This window comes from Stylophora pistillata, chromosome 3 (assembly GCF_964205215.1).
Source record: "Stylophora pistillata chromosome 3, jaStyPist1.2, whole genome shotgun sequence".
Classification (NCBI taxonomy): Eukaryota; Metazoa; Cnidaria; class Anthozoa; order Scleractinia; family Pocilloporidae; genus Stylophora; species Stylophora pistillata.
In genome coordinates this window covers 2207501-2225000 of record NC_142521.1, presented here as the reverse complement: position 1 = coordinate 2225000, position 17500 = coordinate 2207501, and the positions used below count along the sequence as shown (strand labels likewise).

The 17500-nt window shown below is 38.6% G+C and overlaps 2 protein-coding genes and 1 pseudogene across 7 annotated transcripts in view; all 3 read right to left on the bottom strand.

Annotated features, from left to right (window-relative positions):
- The window catches only part of LOC148734071 (uncharacterized), a 5594-nt gene extending 5499 nt beyond the window's left edge, over window positions 1-95 (bottom strand). For all 5 annotated transcript variants that reach the window (XM_088754261.1, XM_088754262.1, XM_088754259.1 and 2 more), the window contains exon 1: window positions 1-95. This exon is cut by the window's left edge and continues 43 nt beyond it. The gene's annotated coding sequence lies outside the window, so the exon portion shown is untranslated.
- Window positions 1-7851, bottom strand: part of LOC148734070 (uncharacterized) — an 8257-nt pseudogene extending 406 nt beyond the window's left edge. Inside the window, exons 1-12 of the transcript XR_015998284.1 lie at window positions 7712-7851; window positions 7517-7606; window positions 7290-7350; window positions 5220-5523; window positions 3748-4571; window positions 2914-3005; window positions 2457-2560; window positions 1789-1832; window positions 1418-1473; window positions 1108-1164; window positions 467-566; window positions 1-95 (exon numbers count right to left, since the gene is read on the bottom strand). The exon at window positions 1-95 is cut by the window's left edge and continues 43 nt beyond it. The product of XR_015998284.1 is annotated as an uncharacterized LOC148734070 (transcript). The remainder of the gene's footprint in view (window positions 96-466; window positions 567-1107; window positions 1165-1417; window positions 1474-1788; window positions 1833-2456; window positions 2561-2913; window positions 3006-3747; window positions 4572-5219; window positions 5524-7289; window positions 7351-7516; window positions 7607-7711) is intronic.
- A 2416-nt stretch (window positions 7852-10267) lies between these two features.
- LOC148734069 (uncharacterized) lies at window positions 10268-16226 on the bottom strand. Its single transcript, XM_088754247.1, has 4 exons — window positions 15451-16226; window positions 12795-13349; window positions 11575-12189; window positions 10268-11058 (listed from the first exon to the last, which is right to left on the bottom strand). The coding sequence occupies exons 1-4, from the start codon at window positions 15461-15463 to the stop codon at window positions 11054-11056; spliced, it is 1188 nt and encodes a 395-aa protein (XP_088610373.1). The 5' UTR covers window positions 15464-16226; the 3' UTR covers window positions 10268-11053.
- Window positions 16227-17500: the final 1274 nt, after the last annotated feature.

Genomic DNA, 17500 nt, shown 5'->3' with positions numbered 1-17500 from the left:
CCAGTCCCCATCATCTCCCTGCTCTCCAGCGAAAAGTTCCTCATCATCTACCGAGTCATTAGCCTTCAATAACAAGTCCACATCTTTCTCTGGGGCTAAAAAAACATAAATAAACAGTTTAAACCCTTCTTTTGAAATGATCCGTTGACATGGAGTTCTAGTTTTTGTTCCAGTAGTTTTGTCGTTCACTCACCAAAGGCCAGAGCCAGCGAGCAGGTCCTCCCTATCACCCCTGTGACACTAGCCTTTCTTTGTCCGCGAGAGAGTTGGAGGCGAGACAGCGAGAGGGGTCTCATCCACACCTCTCGCAGAACTCTCGCTGAGCTCAAACTCTCTCGCAGCAGCGGCAAAGAAACGCTCGCGCCAACACTCGCAGCACTAACAATAAGAGACTACTGGTAAAATACAAACGCTACTTACTGCAGTCAGAGGAATAACGAGGAGAGAATCTGAAAAAAATCTTTACCTTTCAATGGTGCTGATATTATCTTTGCAAACTGCAGCATCTCTTCGTGTAATCCATTTAAAATGCAGCTGAGAAACTCTTGAGCATCCTCTTGCCGACCCTACAAGAAAGTTCAACAAATTGCAACACCCTTCTTAAACAATACATAGTTTGTGATCATTTTCTTTGTAAGTTTTGTCAAGAAAAAAACGGCGTGGACAGCCTTTATTCAACAAGTCTACGTGGCTAAGCAAGAGATTTTGACCAATCTATTCTCTTTGGGGCAGGACCATTTGTTTCTTTGCTTATTTGTTTTTGTCTTTCCGTGGCCATAGTTGAGGAGAATAAAACATTTTTTAGATTCATGACACATCTGTGTTCTAACTCTTCACAAAGCAAGCTCACTAAACTTCTAGACCATCTGTCTATCTCTTGATATAGAGAAGGCAAGAGTTTACAGCGAGAAGAGTTCGGGACACCAAGCAATTGAGAAGGGACAGGTGTTTCCTGCCCAATAAGGTCTAAACCCAGTTAGGGGTACTTCCCATTAAAACATCATCTACGCAACTTTGCCTTCCCTTCACACTAATAGGACCATAAGAGAAAAAACAGCAAATAAGAATTTTAAGCAAGTATCACTTCGTTCCTATATATAAACTCACCTTGACTGAGAGTGAGCTCTGAATTATTGTTAGCATCTTGTATACATGTGAATAAATCTGATAGTTTCGAAAGAAACTGTTTGGGGCTGCGTCGGTGGGAGTAACGAAATAATTTGGATATATCAACAAAGTTGAAATGGTAAATGGGCCACCGTAATGATTACAAAAGCTGACGTTTCGAGCGTTAGCCCTTCGTCCTTCGCTCCGACGAAGGGCTAACGCTCGAAACGTCAGCTTTTGTAATCATTACGGTGGCCAATTTACCATTTCAACTTTGTTGATATATCCAAATTATCTTGTATACATGGACAGGTTCAAATTGTTCACCAGGGTTAAACTCCGGTTTTGAAGAAGGAGACCTGCCACCTAAAAGTTAAAGAAACAACAACAACAACAAAAAAACATGAATTACCCACTCAGAATAAAGAGTACCAATCAAGAGGATATTTTAGTAAAATATTCTTTCTTTATGAACAGTATGATTTTCAAGGATCGTTATGATTAAAATGAGGGGGATTATGCAAAACTCTAAACATTGTTATAATATACAAAATAACTGCAATTTGTAAGATCAAATATCTGATATGACAGCTGCAACATGTAAAGTGAGCTTGCTTGCCCAGATCACTCACTTATGGCACTATTCTAAAAACAATTATCACAGTTGTTGTACACACATACCTGGTTTAACCTTTGTGTTCTTAAACTCATTCATAAACACTATTCTGTAAAAGAAAAATATTCATAATCTTCAGAAATATGCTTGAAAATGGAGTTGGGTTCTATTCCTTGCTTTGGTATACTGGTTAGCAAGTTCATTTGTTTTGCATGAACACATTGTGGAAAAGGCAGCCATGCTTAATATTGGGCAGAACATCCTGGCCTCATAAATCACACTCCCCATCTTACAAAATTTAAAAAATTGTTTTAAAGGTCAAAAACTATTAAACTGAGGAAGGGTTGCCAATTTAACAATTTTTGAAAATGAAAGCGATATTTGCAGTAATGAACACAATTTAAACAGTAGTGAAAATAAGGCCTGAAAATTAAAAAATTCAGGCCTGTACAGGATTTGAACCCATGCCCTCTGCAATACTGGTGCAGTGCGCTATTGACTGAGCTAACAAGCCAACTGGCAGCTGGTCATTCTGTTGGTTTGTAATGAACCCATGAAGTGGTGAATCAATGATTGTGAATATATATGAAAATCATATATGTGAACTGTGGTTTAAGAAAAGAATATGAAAACTGCACTTCACATATTTATATAAATTTTATATATATTCACAGTCACTAACAATTATTGATGAAAGAGTTTTCCTCTACAAGAGGAGAAAATTTTCACTTACAGACTGTCTAAAATAGGTGTTGATGTTAGACCTCTTTCCATTAATAAAGGCAACTGCCTCAGTAGGTTGAAAAATGGTGGACACCCCACCAGAGCTTGAAGAGTCTGATCACAGTTAAGGACAAAAAAACATTTGCTGTTCTCAATACAAATGAGATTCAATTTGGAGTTAAAAAGCCATCGCAGAGGCAATCAAGAAAGAAATGAATTCTGTCTTTCATCTAATTAATTTGTGGGACCTTTTCAACCTTTAAACCCCTAAGGGTGATAAGTAGCTTATTTCACCTTATAGCTATACTCTGCCGAATCACTCATTAAAACCATGAGAATGAAAGAAATGATTGTTAAACAAATTATCTGTCAGTGCCAAAGAAAATGTACAGTACGAAGAATATGGCTACTGATTATAAGGTGTAAAGGGTTCAACTAAACATTTCCTAGTGTAACTGAAAAGATACAGCATTAATGTAACACCAGTTCCCTTGGTTGATCAGTCCTCTTGGGATGTAAGGTTTTTGGATGTATCCTAATTCTTGTCTTTGAATACTTTCTGCAAAATATTAATTTAAAAAAAGTCACAAAGGAATGTTTGAACTCAGTTTACAAGGTAAGTGTTACTTTTCTCAGTTATGATGACCTTTCAGTTCACTTACTGTCAGTAGTAACAATAAACCCATAAAATGAAAATGTGCATCAGAACTCAAGTCTCCTCTAGCCATTGCACTTCTGGAAAATTTTTTTTCCTTCTTCAGTCTTGATGCATAATTTAAACTTAGTTATATTCTACACCTCAAGATGAATTTCTTCACATCCTTTTTGTTTTATGAGATACACAATCTCACTACAGCCTAACTTTACGTACTGGTAACATTCAGCTGATAATTTTCACACACATACACATGCACACACACACACACACACACACACACACACACGCATGCACGTACATGCACACAAACAGTGCAACACTTACAGTCCATACTTGGTATCCCCTTGAGGAAAACACTGGAAGGTCAGTACAACCACATCAAGTTCAAGAATGTTTACTTGGAAAATGACTGACTGCAAAGCAGACAGACAGAAAGACAACCAAAGATAAACAGATAGACATACGGATAGATAGAAAGACTGACAGATCGACAGACAGACTGACAGAGAGACAGAAAAACAGATGGATGGACAGACTGTCTGACAGACTGACAGACAGACTGATGGACAGACTGACAGACAAACAGAAAAAACAGACAAACAGAAAAAACAGACAGGCTGACAGAATCTTTTGTGGTATTTACCTGCAAATTTCTTAGCAAACTTGTCCTCCTCCACACTAACTGTGGTTTGCATTGTATCATCTTCTGTCATTTTAAGATTTGAAATTGTTTGCATTTCAGTTCTCACAACAAGACTTGTTGTTTTAACTACAATACCAGACGATGGTTTTGCAGAGTTTTTGAACAAGTCTGCCTATGATGAAGGCTTTGGAGGCTGATCTTTTTTGCAAGTGATTTCTTCTGCTGTACTGCTTGTTTTTACACTCTGATCCACTGGGATGGGACCTTCATGTTCTTGTTCTGGGACTTTACAAGTCTGATTAGAACTTAGGTTACCTTGTGTAGTGCTAATGGAAACTGTAACTTTCATGTCTGTGTCGCTGTGAACAGGGCTGTTTGATGTGCCATCTGTTGATAAAGAACTCTTTCTTTCTTCAACAGTGTCCCCATCACAAGAACTTGTGCTTTTCCTCTGTACAGCTGTTCTTTTGTCTGTGGTAGAAACGGCACCTGATTTTTGCTCCTTTAATGCTGAGTTCAAAACATTTACATGTACTTTTGAAGTTTCTTTCACGACATCACTGACAGCAACTTTATATGCAGTAGGTAGAGATAGAACAGCTTTTCCTTTTGAACCAGGGCCAGTGGAATTAACTGAAGCCCTTTCTTTTTCACTACATTCACTAGAAGAGCTGGACAGAGATCCAGACCTCTTTCTTTGCCTCCTTCTCTTGCGACGCTTGCGTGATCTTTCATTTTCCGTCTTCTCCAGAGCTCTCTGGGTGTTCACTGTTAATGACAAGGGAGGGAAGTTGTCAACATCAGGTGCTGAAGTTCTTGGGGGACTGCAAAATAAAACAATACTTCTTCAGTAAACAATACATGTATTTGTGAATGTTCTCAACTTAAAAGTTTCCCTGAATCCAGACATCAATTACTTAACAATTAATCCCCATGCACATGTTTCTATAAAGAATGGAACATAATCAAAATAAACAAATAAATAAAAAAATATATATATATGTAGCAGTCAACATAAACAAGGCAGTTTTCTAAGCCCTCTGTTCTCAGAAAAATCCAGAATTTACAGTGTTGGTTCTTCCCAAGGGATGAAAACAATAGAACCCTCAATGTCAGAGGGAGAAGCAAAGAAACCTTCAACTCACATCTGATGCTAGGGTAGCCAGGCGAGCAAATCAAACACCTCTTGTTACTTGCTGAGCACAACACTCTCTACTTAATATGAGAAAAATTTCACTGAATACATGCCATGCCAATTCAATAGAAAAGGACAAAAAATATCCTACATTCCTTGGCTGCTTTGTTGAAGTTTGAGTGGAAAAAGGTTGGCTCCTTTTGACATTTTATTGCCTAAGTTGATAACGTAAATTGGCCCTCATAAAGGTTTAACAGCTGATGTTTCAAGCATCAGAAGACACAAATCAAAACTGAATATTTTTTATGCCACATAGAATTTGAAGCCACTCCTTTACCTTTCAGTTTTACTTTCTGTCACATCTTGTTCAGGCTCTTTGTTGCTGTTTCCACAAAACACAAAGTGTTCAGAGTTACTTTGGACGGTTTTATCTGACAATCGCGTGACTTGTTTCTGCTTTGCTTCTGGTGAACGAGCTACTGTATCACCTACACCAGCTGTTGTCCTCACCAATTTTCCTGAAGAAGTTTCCTGTTCACTTTCTTGTCCCACTTCAACACCTGAGTCTTCAAGACCTGCTGTGACATTCTTAGCTGCCGCAGAACTGTCACTTGATGAGACCTGTGTTGAGGTGTCACCAGCTACCAGACAGGAAAACAAATGATGTTACTTTAAGACATGGATATGGCAGTGATATCAACCCATAAACTCCCTAAATCTCATATTTAATTCTCCTTTATGTCTGCCATACACTTCTTCTTATGATATTAGTTTGGAGAATTTGGAATGGGATCTGCTAAGAATACCTACCTTATATTTTTCTTTTTCTCATCACTTGTCTGCTGTATTCATATTGTAAGGAGAAATTATGTCTTGATCACACATGGAGGGGAAACATTAGGGGAGGTTCTGAACACAGCAATACCGCAAAAAGAAAAATCAGCAAATTCAGCATTAACACGAAAAAAAACTTGCCAAATATCACAATATTTCAATACCAATTTGAAACTCTATGTCATGCATGGAATATTCAAACAATATTCAAACAATTAAGCTGGTCAGAAGTACATGACTCAATCACTTGTAAGTTCTCCCATGGACTCAAAACAGGTAGATGATGTTATCTTCATCTAACACCATATTCTCACAATTAATTTATAAGGAGATGAGTGGCAGCTAGAGGGGAGAATTAACAAGCAGATCTTTGGAATTAAAGAGTTAAGCCTATTGTACAAAAAAAGTATTACAATGTGAAGCACAATAAAAAAGGGAAATAATAAACAGATCTGAAGAAGTAACATGGATATCATCACATAACCAATTTTGTTGCCAAATGAAGAAGACCGTTGCCTCTTAATATACAATACAGGCATGTGGAGGAAGGTATTTGACCCAACCTTGTGTGAATGCTAATTCCTAGTAACCAAGAAGTTCTCAGAAGAATGATAATCAAATGTAATTCTTTAACAGTCTGTATATCTCTACCTTTCATAGGAATCACAGGACCACTGAAGTTTAAATGTACCTGAGCTTAGCAATAAATTGTACCTTTCATAGGGGTCACAGGACCACTGAAGTTTAAATGTACCTGAGCTTAGCAATAAAATTGTACCTTTCATAGGGGTCACAGGACCACTGAAGTTTACATGTACCTGAGCCTAGCAATAAATTTGTACCTTTCATAGGGGTCACAGGACCACTGAAGTTTACATGTAACTGAGCTTAGCAATAAATTTGTACCTTTCATAGGTGTCACAGGACCACTGAAGTTTACATGTACCTGAGCTTAGCAATAAATTTGTTACTTTCCATCCACGACATTTACTTCATAATTGCTTGTGATGAAAACTTTTTAATTCCAATTGAAATAACAGAGATATTAATCTGCACTTTTTGCTGGGCATAATTGGTTACAATCTGTTTTATTCATCAGTTTCTCGTAGTAAGAAAAAATCGAAACAAAATATATATTTAAATCGCCCTGACCTTCAACAAACTAAGGAAGTGGGTATTGTCACTGTCTGCACATAACAGAGTGACCAATATTTAGGAAAATTCATTACTTGACAAGGGAATTCTATTTACAACCATTATCACTGATGGTATTTCGATATATCACTGTGCCCCACCCTCTCAGATCCTCTTCGATCTGAACACTACACAAACTCGATATCACACCAAATTTTTAAATTTGAACTCATCTTCCGGCATATCAAAGACGAGCCAGAATATTGCTCATATTTGCGACCAACAATCATCACAATCATAAGTCGCTAATTTCATTATCTCTCAAGATCAACCAGTAGCGCCTCGCAAATTAAATGTCGATGTATATTTTTGAAATAATCTCGTTTTCCGAGTCAGGATGCTCGCGCGAAGGTAAATTACAAAAGTATTAGATACATACCGGTACCGTTAAAACCATCGCCTCGTTCCTCGTGATCTGAGTTATCGAAGTCGAAGAGAAACTACAAAATAGAAAACCTCAGTAAAACAAAAAAGAAACCAATGCGAGAGACGATCGAAAACTAAAGCGTGAGTAAATTTTGTCTCGACCTGCAATGTAATCCTTGAAATTAAACACAATTTCCCCGACGTACGCATCATTAAGAGATCTACTGAGCTAATTTTTACCTCAACCGGTGGTATATTTCCGATTTGGGCTGCTGAATTACTGAAGTACTTTTCCCATTCTTCAGCTGTGAAATCCCCAAACGTAAAACCCTGAGACACGAAAGAACAAGAAATTTTAGGACACGTCTCGCCTGAATTTCGTTTTTACAACGCGTGATTACGAGGAATCTAATACAAATCTAACATATTTCTTACCTCTTCCGAATTAGGCATTTCTTGAGCCACGAGAGTGCTCAATTAACTAAAGCTCAAATTCTCCATGGACAAAATTTCCCTTAAAAACTCTCGAACCAAACAAATCAATCGTGGAATCCCGTAAAAACCCGAGATAACACAAGCTGAGGGGATACTTGGGCGTAATCATAACATGGTTGATTTTTTAATATCAAAACAGCTGGTCAATTTTGCGCGTATCATGGCAGGAAGCCTACGGTGGCCCAGAAGGCTCAACGCAAACAAAAAATATACTGCAGCAAATAAAAAATATACTGCATCAAATAAAAAAAATCAAAACCCAAAGAAAAAAAGTACGCAGCAAATAAAAAAATGCACCGCAAACAAAAATACTGCAGCAAATAAAATATGCAACGCAAACAAAAAAAAGAGAAAACGCAAACAAAACAAATTGGAACGCAACGCCAAGGAAGACTGGGTAATAGTTCTTAGTTTCCCGCCAACACTCGTTACATGCTTTGCTTGTTCACCTTTCCCAAACCATGTTCTGCATAACAGTACTGGTACCATGCTGCTACTTTAAAAAATCGATGATAACTCTATTTTCATACCCTTGATGAATGTAATTTTCTATAATCCTACGCTGATCGCTTTCGTCCATAACCAAATGCGAGTAATTTTCTATAATCCTACGCTGATCGCTTTCGCTCATAACCAAATGCGAGTTCCAGTTTATGCCGTTTTGGCGGGAAACTAAGAACTATTACCCAGTCTTCCTTGGCGTTGCGTTCCAGCTTTTTTTGGTTGCGTTTTCTTTTTTCTTGTTTGCGTTGCACATTTTATTTGCTGCAGTAGTTTTTGTTTGCGTTGCATTTTTTTATCTGCTGCGGTCCTTTTTTCTTTGTGTTATGATTTTTTTTTTATTTGCTGCAGTATATTTTTATTTGCTCCAGCATATTTTTTATTTTCTGCAGTATATTTTTTATTTCCTACAGTGTATTTTTTAATTGCTGCAGTATATCTTTTATTTGCTGCAGTATATTTTTTGTTTGCGTTGAGCCTTCTGGGCCACCGTAGAAGCCAGTATATCGACACGAAAAAGAGCTCTGTTGAAATAAACGTTTATGCAAAGGATTGCCTCCTGCAGGCGGTAGTTTGTGTTTCAGCGCGGCAAATATTAATATTCGGTCGCCATATTGGACGGGTGGAAGGTTTCGGACGAGTGACATGACACAGCAAGGGGAGGTGGGGGGAGGGGAGAAAAATCTGACTGGAATTAGCTTACAGTGTACCCGTTTGAGAGCCAAATAAAATACTAATTAGACAAAAGGATACAAATCAGAAAACATCGATCAATTACATGGGTAAAAGGAATGAGAAGATAACTCCACAAAGAATTCCAGGTGCAACTGAGTACTAAATTTGCTCCAGTTTTTTAAAAAAAAAAAAATTACTTGAGACTTCTTACCAACACTTTTAATCTCAAGTTTTGGCACGAGCAACACAATTTCATCTGTCCATTGCATTTTCTGCTTCAGTTTCGGATATCAGTTTCCCGTGTAGCCAAAGAAATGCTAGCATGCGCCTTCTTCGTCGTTTTGCACGGCCCCTACTGCACAAAACAACACAAACGTAATGCAAAAGTACAAGAATAGCCCGGACATTGCGCAACATCGCCAACATCTGCGAAGAAGTACTTTTCAATCGCCGGTTTACATGTATTTTTTCGCTCCAACACGTACGAATTTGGGGCCAAAATGTTTATTAGATCCCAGGATTTCCAGATCAACCCCGTACATACGCGACATACGCATGTTTTAAATGACTAGGCCGCTTGAAGTGATGAGTTTGTTTTGGCCGAGCGGTCAATACCAGTCACGGCTTCTTCTAAGTTCGACGACTTCGAAGCCCGATTTACATGGTTTATTTTTCACTTTTCCAAAGTATTTTGCGACTTCTAGATAGAGTAATAAATATATATCGTAAATCTAACCGTACATTTGGATAAGGTTATCGTTAACTTTGTCTAGTTCTGCTTTTCGCTAAAAAGTTAACAACTTCCGCTATGATTTTGTGTCACTATTGGGGGCCTGGAAACGAAAAAAAAAATTAGAGGCAAATGTAATGTAATTTTTTGGCATGAATAAACATAACAGCTGTAACTTTGCCAGGAGTTGAAATTTTATTTTTGCCACAAATGAATTTAAAATCTGAAATAATGACTTGAATGACTTCTATTATCATGGAAAGCACTCAGCCCTTAACGAGGTGACTTGGTATCGCTGGAAAAGTTATTCCTCCTTGAAGAGGACCGAGATGAAAATGAGACCAGCAGACTCCTGACTTAATTAATTCCGCCTTCTTATCTTCAGATAGGATAGTCTTCAGTTAACAGCATAGCTATTATTCACTTCTGACTTACAATAACGACGGAATATCAATCAAGGCCAAATAAGCCTTTCATGTTTGATATCCCTGATAAAGTACGGCGGATTTTCTAAAAAATCGTTCTAGCATAGTTTTTTCAGTTTCTTTTGTTTTCTCTCGTTTTGCATTCGTTCTTAAACCAGTCTCTGATTGCTACATAAATGTTTAATTTGAATAATCAAATAAAAGAGATGTAATATACAAATGAGGTCCCATTAGTGGTTCTCTGGATACTGTATGTTTGTATAAGAAATTACCGGGATACAGGATACCTAAGGAAAAAATTAACGGGATGTGGTACATTTAAAATATAGAGATTCAGGAGTGTCGAACTGGAATTGAGGGGATAAAAAAACCACAGGATACGGTATATTTAGGCAAAAAATTAAAGGGCACGAGATACGCTCCTCCCAAGTGCAGCTATACATTTCATCGGTTCCTGTCGAGTCCTAGCAAGTTTTCATTCTGTGAAATTTTGGTCACCAGAAATAAAAAAAATTTGTCATTTTCCTACTATTTTAGGTTTTGTATGTGAACTTACATTTTAAACTTACTGACCGGTGGAAACTTTCCATCATTGCTGAGGGTTAAACGACATAAAAAAACAAAAGATTGTGTACGGACAGGGAGCTCCCAATCAAAACTGCACAGCTGTGTTTTTATATTTGACTTTTGCCGGCCTTCTTCATCAGTCTTTTCTCCTAATTATGGACCACTATAACAGGAAAACAAATTCATTCAATCGGCATTAGATTGCCATTGAATTGTTTTAGAAATTATGCGATCATTGCGTGTTATTCACTTGTGTTTACATAACTTAGTGGTAGAAATATAACACCAAGTCCTAGATTATCAGTGTCAGACTGTAGATGATAATGATCCTTATCGATCGAATGACCTCCAGTTGTCTTGTAAGGATCAACGAGATGGCTCTTCCTACCCTGATGAAATAAAATTAAAAATTCTGTCAGTACCGGGCCAGTATCGCACCCCTAAAGGCGTCAGTCATTCACAGTCAGTGAGGAGCCTTAACTATACAATGATAAGTCATATTATGACATTCACTTGTACATGATCTCAGCAAATTATAATTTTAGGCATTCACACCGCCCACTGACATCAGATCTAAGGTTTGGATTCCTGACACAGAACTACAGGCAAAAGAAAACATAAAAAGAGAGCTTTAAGTTTCACGCAATCATAATTTGGTTTTAAGTTAGGCATGCAGGTAGAAAGACAGACATACAGACGAACTGAAAGGCAGGCAGAGATGACGTCACTATTGCCGTGGGTCAGGACAATAAGAGACCACAAAAAATCAGTGACACTCGGCGCCACTTCCACTTTTCTTCTCACCAAATGTTGACGTCATTTCTTATCTATTACTGAATAATCACACGGCAACATAGTTGTGTCAAGAAAGCTGTAAAAGGGGAAAATTTATTCCTGATACCTACGAGCAGGAATAGAACACAAAGGTTCCAATATGATAAATCCCTCAGATGGAGAACATGAACCACATGCACCTCCACACTTGGCAGACACCACTGCACCATCAGGCGACTTCTGGTAGTCCTGCATCGTCAAACTTTTCGGCCATCCCGAAAATTTCCAGTTCACATCGTTCCGAACACGAAGTCTCGTCCCGCTCAAGTCAACCTTGAACTGACCTTTCCGGCAGTCACCAGAATTCCACGAATAGCAATCGCCAGCTTTGCCATATGGGATGTCTTTACCTCCCTGAGTCTGCGCGAAGGTGAAGACATTGCTCAAAATTTTCATGGTTGTGATATCAAGGCGCACTTTGCTGAAGGAAGTGGTGCCTCGATCTGAGTACGATGGGGATTGCACAGCACCACTGCAGTTGCCCCTATTTTGGAGCATCTGGGCATACACATTAGCAAAGTTGTTCTCTTTACCACACTCCAGGGTGATGAACTCTTGCGGCGTGTTAGATGACATATTATGGCAGTAGATTCTCGTTGGGTCTTTGCAACTGTCGCTTACATGAAGCAGGTAATGGCCGTCAGAAGAGTACCCGAATGCTTTCACTTCTGCGCAGCTGCGAAACTCTGTTTAGAATTGAAATTGAATTAAATTCAAAATCGTTTAGGTTGCTACTGCAATCCTTTAACAAACCCAAACAAAAACAGCTGAAAGAAAAAGCTTGTTACAGTTAATGCAGATGTTTTTATTTTGAAACAAATGAACTAGTTAGAGCGGCTGCACTTTGCCGCCCGGTCAAACTGAGGCACCATCCACACAAATGCGATTTCGTTTGAAAACGCATTGTTTTTGACACGTTTTTGCCCATCGTACATAATAAAATGCCAAAGCCGCTGATGAAAACGGAGACTTTCGCGAACGGTGTCAAAACTGGAGCGTTTTGAAGACAAACCGTTTTCAAAAAGCACGATTTCTTATGTGGATAAGTGAAAACAAAAGATTTTGAAAACAGTTTCCCAAAAAGTCACTTACTGTCACAGACAAAAGTCTTCTACTTTCATGCGCAAGATGAGACATCACAAACAATTATTTTAGCTACAATGCGCGAAGGCTGAAAACAAACAAGCAACAATTTTTACCGCGGTTTTATTCAACCCAGCGTACGCGAAGAAGACACAAGTTTGCAGGGAACTTCTTTTGAAAGCAGTCTTTCGTTTTTAGATTTCCTTACCTTTACTCACAGCATGTGGCAATTTCTTTGCCTCCTCTGTATCTTTACTTGGCTCGGGTATAACTATGAGGTTGATCCCCGAGGAGATCTTCTCCCACTTGTCTATGCCCGGCTCCTCCGTGATGGCAAATACAATGACCTTCACTGCATTGCTTCTAAAATTGGTGATATCGTTCTGGATCTCAGTGGAATTCTCATCGAAGTTTCCCTGGGTTAGCACAACAAGAATATTCTCCGCAGATAGCCGCTCGCCTTTTTCTGTTGTAAAAACCTCATCTCGTACTTTTGTAAAAGCACCGCTCAGTGTACCTAGTTGTCCGCCAGGGCCAGGTATGCTGCTCATGAAACTTGTAAAATTGGCTTTGCTGTAACCGTCATTGAAGAAGACCCTGGCAATCGCAGGACCATTGTAGTCCACTAGAGCAGCACGAGTTTTGTCATCGGATATCTCATATTCATTAGCAAAGTTCTTCAAGATGGCTACCATTCTTGCAAAGACTGAAGACGCTTGAGCTCCAGACGCACCGATTACAAAAGCAATGTCGACGGCTTTTTCTACAGAATACAACAACAACAAAAAGAATATACAGCGTGAGGCTAGGACCGCACGGTTCAGTATGGATTAAGGTGATCCACAGATAGAAGTATAGTTTGATGTAGTTTTAATAAGCCAGCAAAACAGATTCAATTTACGGATCTGGGAACTTTAAAATCGCTTTCTTTCTATATGAGATGATACCCCTAAAATCATTAGCAATAAAATTCTCGCTTTCATACGTACTAGAGGAATCAAAACTGACGTCGATCTCCTTTGTAACAACATATTCGAGAAATGAATCATATTGATATGGATAAAGGTTTGGGAGAATAGCTGGAGTATTCTAACACCGGAGTAAGAAATTCCATAAGCGGTTATGACTACCACCCGTAGTCAGCATTTCCGCTATATCGTATCATTTTGTCTTCTTCATCGGCAAATCTAGGAGTCGGGAGAATAACATGTCACTTCTCCCGTGATCATACCAAGTTAGCAGCCCCGATTGATAGTGCTGCTTCATCATCATTTCTTCATGATCACCAGCGAATGAATTTGAGGCCTTTAGCAAAGTGAGCCATCGAGAAGTATACTAAGGAGTCTGGTACTAATAATAGTGAGAGCCAGTCCCTTCAAGGGTTCAAACTTTGTAGACGAAAAAAAGTTAGCACGCGTGCCGCGGGGGGGGGGGGGGGGGGGTTAGTAATGAAGGCTTACAGGCAGGTTATGTGGATTAACAAGGTCGCACCGTAAATTTCAACACTACATCCGGGAAAGAAGGCGGGATTTCATTGTTTTTTATTCCCTTGTGTTCCCGATCAAAGGTCAATTCCTGTTAACATACGTCCAAACAGCTGATCTTATTTTATCATCTCACATTCTTCTATTTTCATCATCTACTTTATGAGAAACTCAAAAGTTATCCAGATCTTTTTCATGTTGTTCACTAAGAGTGAAAATAATTGCCTTATCACGTAAGTTAAAACCGCGATGCCGAGAAATTAAGGAAAAACCTGTATTTAACACTGTCAAAACCATCGGAAATGAAAATTGTATTGCACTAGTTTAATTTATGATCAGAGGCTCATTTTTCACATGTTCGATGACTTAAAGACCTTAAAGAGCCCAAGGAAATGATAGGGTCTATTTTAAGAAAGATACGACGGCGATAGGAACAAGACCTTAGCGAAACAAAAGATTTAATGAGCGCAACTCAGCACGTTTGTTTTGAAAATTTGTAACGACATTTCTCAGCCTTACTATGAAAAAAAAAAAAAAAAAACAGTGTGAAACCGCCATGTTCTGCATGTATACTATTGGAAAGGAAATTTTGACAGAAATTCATCCACATCACTATTTTTTTCTATTTTAACAGAACGTTTTTTTTAGCTGTCGTGACATCTTAAATTTCCACTTTTAACTCCTATTACAAGAAATGAATATGCAAAACTTAACTTTTAACTTTAAGTGGGTGCGTTTTGCGACAAACAAGCTTCAGTGAAAAAACTACGAAACCTTATAAAATGGACATAGAGATAATAGAAAAAACCAGGAAAGATTTATTACTCGACGTTTCGGGGTCATCATGACTCCATTATCAAGAGACTAGTTTAAAAACATGCAAATAAGGAAAGGTACAAGAATAGCATAAATTAGACTGAACGGCTTAAACAAACACCTTGGCGCGGATGGAATCCGTTTGCACGTTCAGTGTTGGCTTACGCATGCGAATATACAACATTTCATTAACAAGGCAATCAAATTTGCCGTTACATTTCGTGACGGCAAATGTAACGGCAAATTTGATTGCCTTGTTAATGAAATGTTGTATATTCGCATGCGTAAGCCAACACTGAACGTGCAAACGGATTCCATCCGCGCCAAGGTGTTTGTTTAAGCCGTTCAGTCTAATTTATGCTATTCTTGTACCTTTCCTTATTTGCATGTTTTTAAACTAGTCTCTTGATAATGGAGTCATGATGACCCCGAAACGTCGAGTAATAAATCTTTCCTGGTTTTTTCTATGCCTTTGCTTTAGCAAATCCCTGCTGATCAAGTGATAGAGATAATAAAAATGTATATTTGAAATTTAGGAGTAACGAATCAACTGTGAAATTAGACCTTCAATTTCCATGTCGCAGTAAACCAAAGCTGTCTTTCCAGATGCACTTAAATCCAACCAGTATTTCTTGCTGATGACGTCTTTACCTTCGCTCGCTTTTATTTCCCGACACGACTCTGCAGGCAGTTCTGGAATGGATCCCAGAGGAGCTGTTACATAAAGTAGATAAAAGAAGCACAAGAATTAGCCGTTTATTCTCTTGCTGAACAGAACCTCGATTGCACACAATTCAGACTCGGCCACCGGGGATAGCTATGGTTGTAAAGTATCTAATGCATACCTCTGCCAAAAAAACGTACGTGATAAAACCGAGCAGGGTCTGAATGGAAGTTCTTAGGTCTTGCCTCTCTGGTTCGGTTATTCAGTTCACAAGACTTTTCCCCGATTACATAATTGTAACTCTGGCACCTGATTTCTCTTTCACAGCTGAAGTCACACTCGTGGATGGCAGTTACTGAGATCTTCTTGAAGACAAATCCGTGTAGAGCCATTCCGCTCATGCTTCTTTCTCGTCTGCATTGTTTATCAGCGGATACGATGGCTATCAAGAGGCGAACGTTGAAGAACAAACACACTTTCCTCCACATTAAATGACCCGACGATGAGACAAAAAAATGAGTGAGTTTGTTCTGTCTCCTGTTGTGGAGGGTAGATCGAGTCGATCAATATTCAGAACTGTTCTAACTACTTTTCAAAGCAGAGAAACTATTGTCAGCAATATTTATCAGTAGCTCACAAAAGTGTTCCTCATTTCAGTTTGTTATGAAGATTTTGCTTTTTTTTTGCGGGTTTCACAATTTTCCTGATTAATTGTGAAACTTAATCGATTCAAGCTGTCCCGTCATAGAGGTCCTTAATATGTTGTTGCTATGGTTACAAAACAAAACAGTTATAGTGGCGAAGAAAAACTTCTTCATCTGTTTTCTCTTGCAGCCGTTAAAATAACTGTAGTTATCAGCCTGAAGGTCAGTTATCTCAGTATCTGCGAGAGGAACAAATACCACCGCGGAAAAAGGTCCATGAAGAAGAAAACAGTGACCAAAATAAAGTCCTGAACTGCAAGAAATATTTTCATGCGTGTTCATAAAAAATTAATTCTCTTGAAGTTTTTCTAACCCTCAATATAATTTTCATTTGTTATTCATTTGAGGAGTAATTGGATTGTGTTAGGAATGGCTTTAGGTGACATCACGATAAATATCCGATCCCAATTTTTTTAATTTAATTTCGCCACCTGTAGAGCCGGAAAAGTGAGTTAAAAATTAGGTAAAAGTTTTGAGAGAAAACTATACTAGATATGCTATCTATTTAGACACGAGCCTTTCTCTGGATATTTCCGAAGAAATCGAAGATGCGAAGATCACCGCGGAAAAAACGAAGATTTCGCAAATTGCATGATTAATTCTGAAATTTAATCGATTCAGCTGTCCTTCATAGAAGTCCTTAATATGTTGCTGCTATGGTTACAAAACAAAACAGTTATAGTGGCGAAGAGAAACTTCTTCGTCTGATTGTTGTCAGTAGAATGTTCTTCATTCACTTGACTCTGATGATGACTTCCGCACAGGTTGTCGAAACGTCAGTCACTACCACCGACAACAGTCCTTCTCAGGACTACACTCACCCGGACGATCAGACTACACCTTCACATGTTACCCCCGGGCTCAAGCCATTTACTGCATTGTCTTTATTGTTCACCACTAGATTTTCTTCCGCGCGCCAGTTGAAAAACAGTCAAAACCCACCAAAATGCAGATCAATCAAATGTTTATCCATGCGTACAGCCTGTCACAAATGTCAATAACTCGCAACCGGACATTGGCTAAATAATACGAGAAAATATTTCACGGACGGGCATTATCCATCCGGGTACTTTCCGCGGGCCGGCACTATCCATCCGGGCATTTTCCGCGGACGGGCACTATGGGCTGATAGTGTCTCACTACGGATGAACACTATCGCGTCACGTGATCGATTTAAACCAATAAGAATCGGAGAAAATTTAGTGGTGAACTATAACTTTGACTATCACCAACTATCATTCATTTT

What these genes read in the sequence shown, in the direction of transcription:
- LOC148734069 (XM_088754247.1), bottom strand. An exon ending in GCCACATGCTGTGAGTAAAG is followed by an intron (nt 12,190 to 12,794) that starts GTAAGGAAATCT and finishes AATTCTAAACAG; the next exon opens with AGTTTCGCAGCTGCGCAGAA.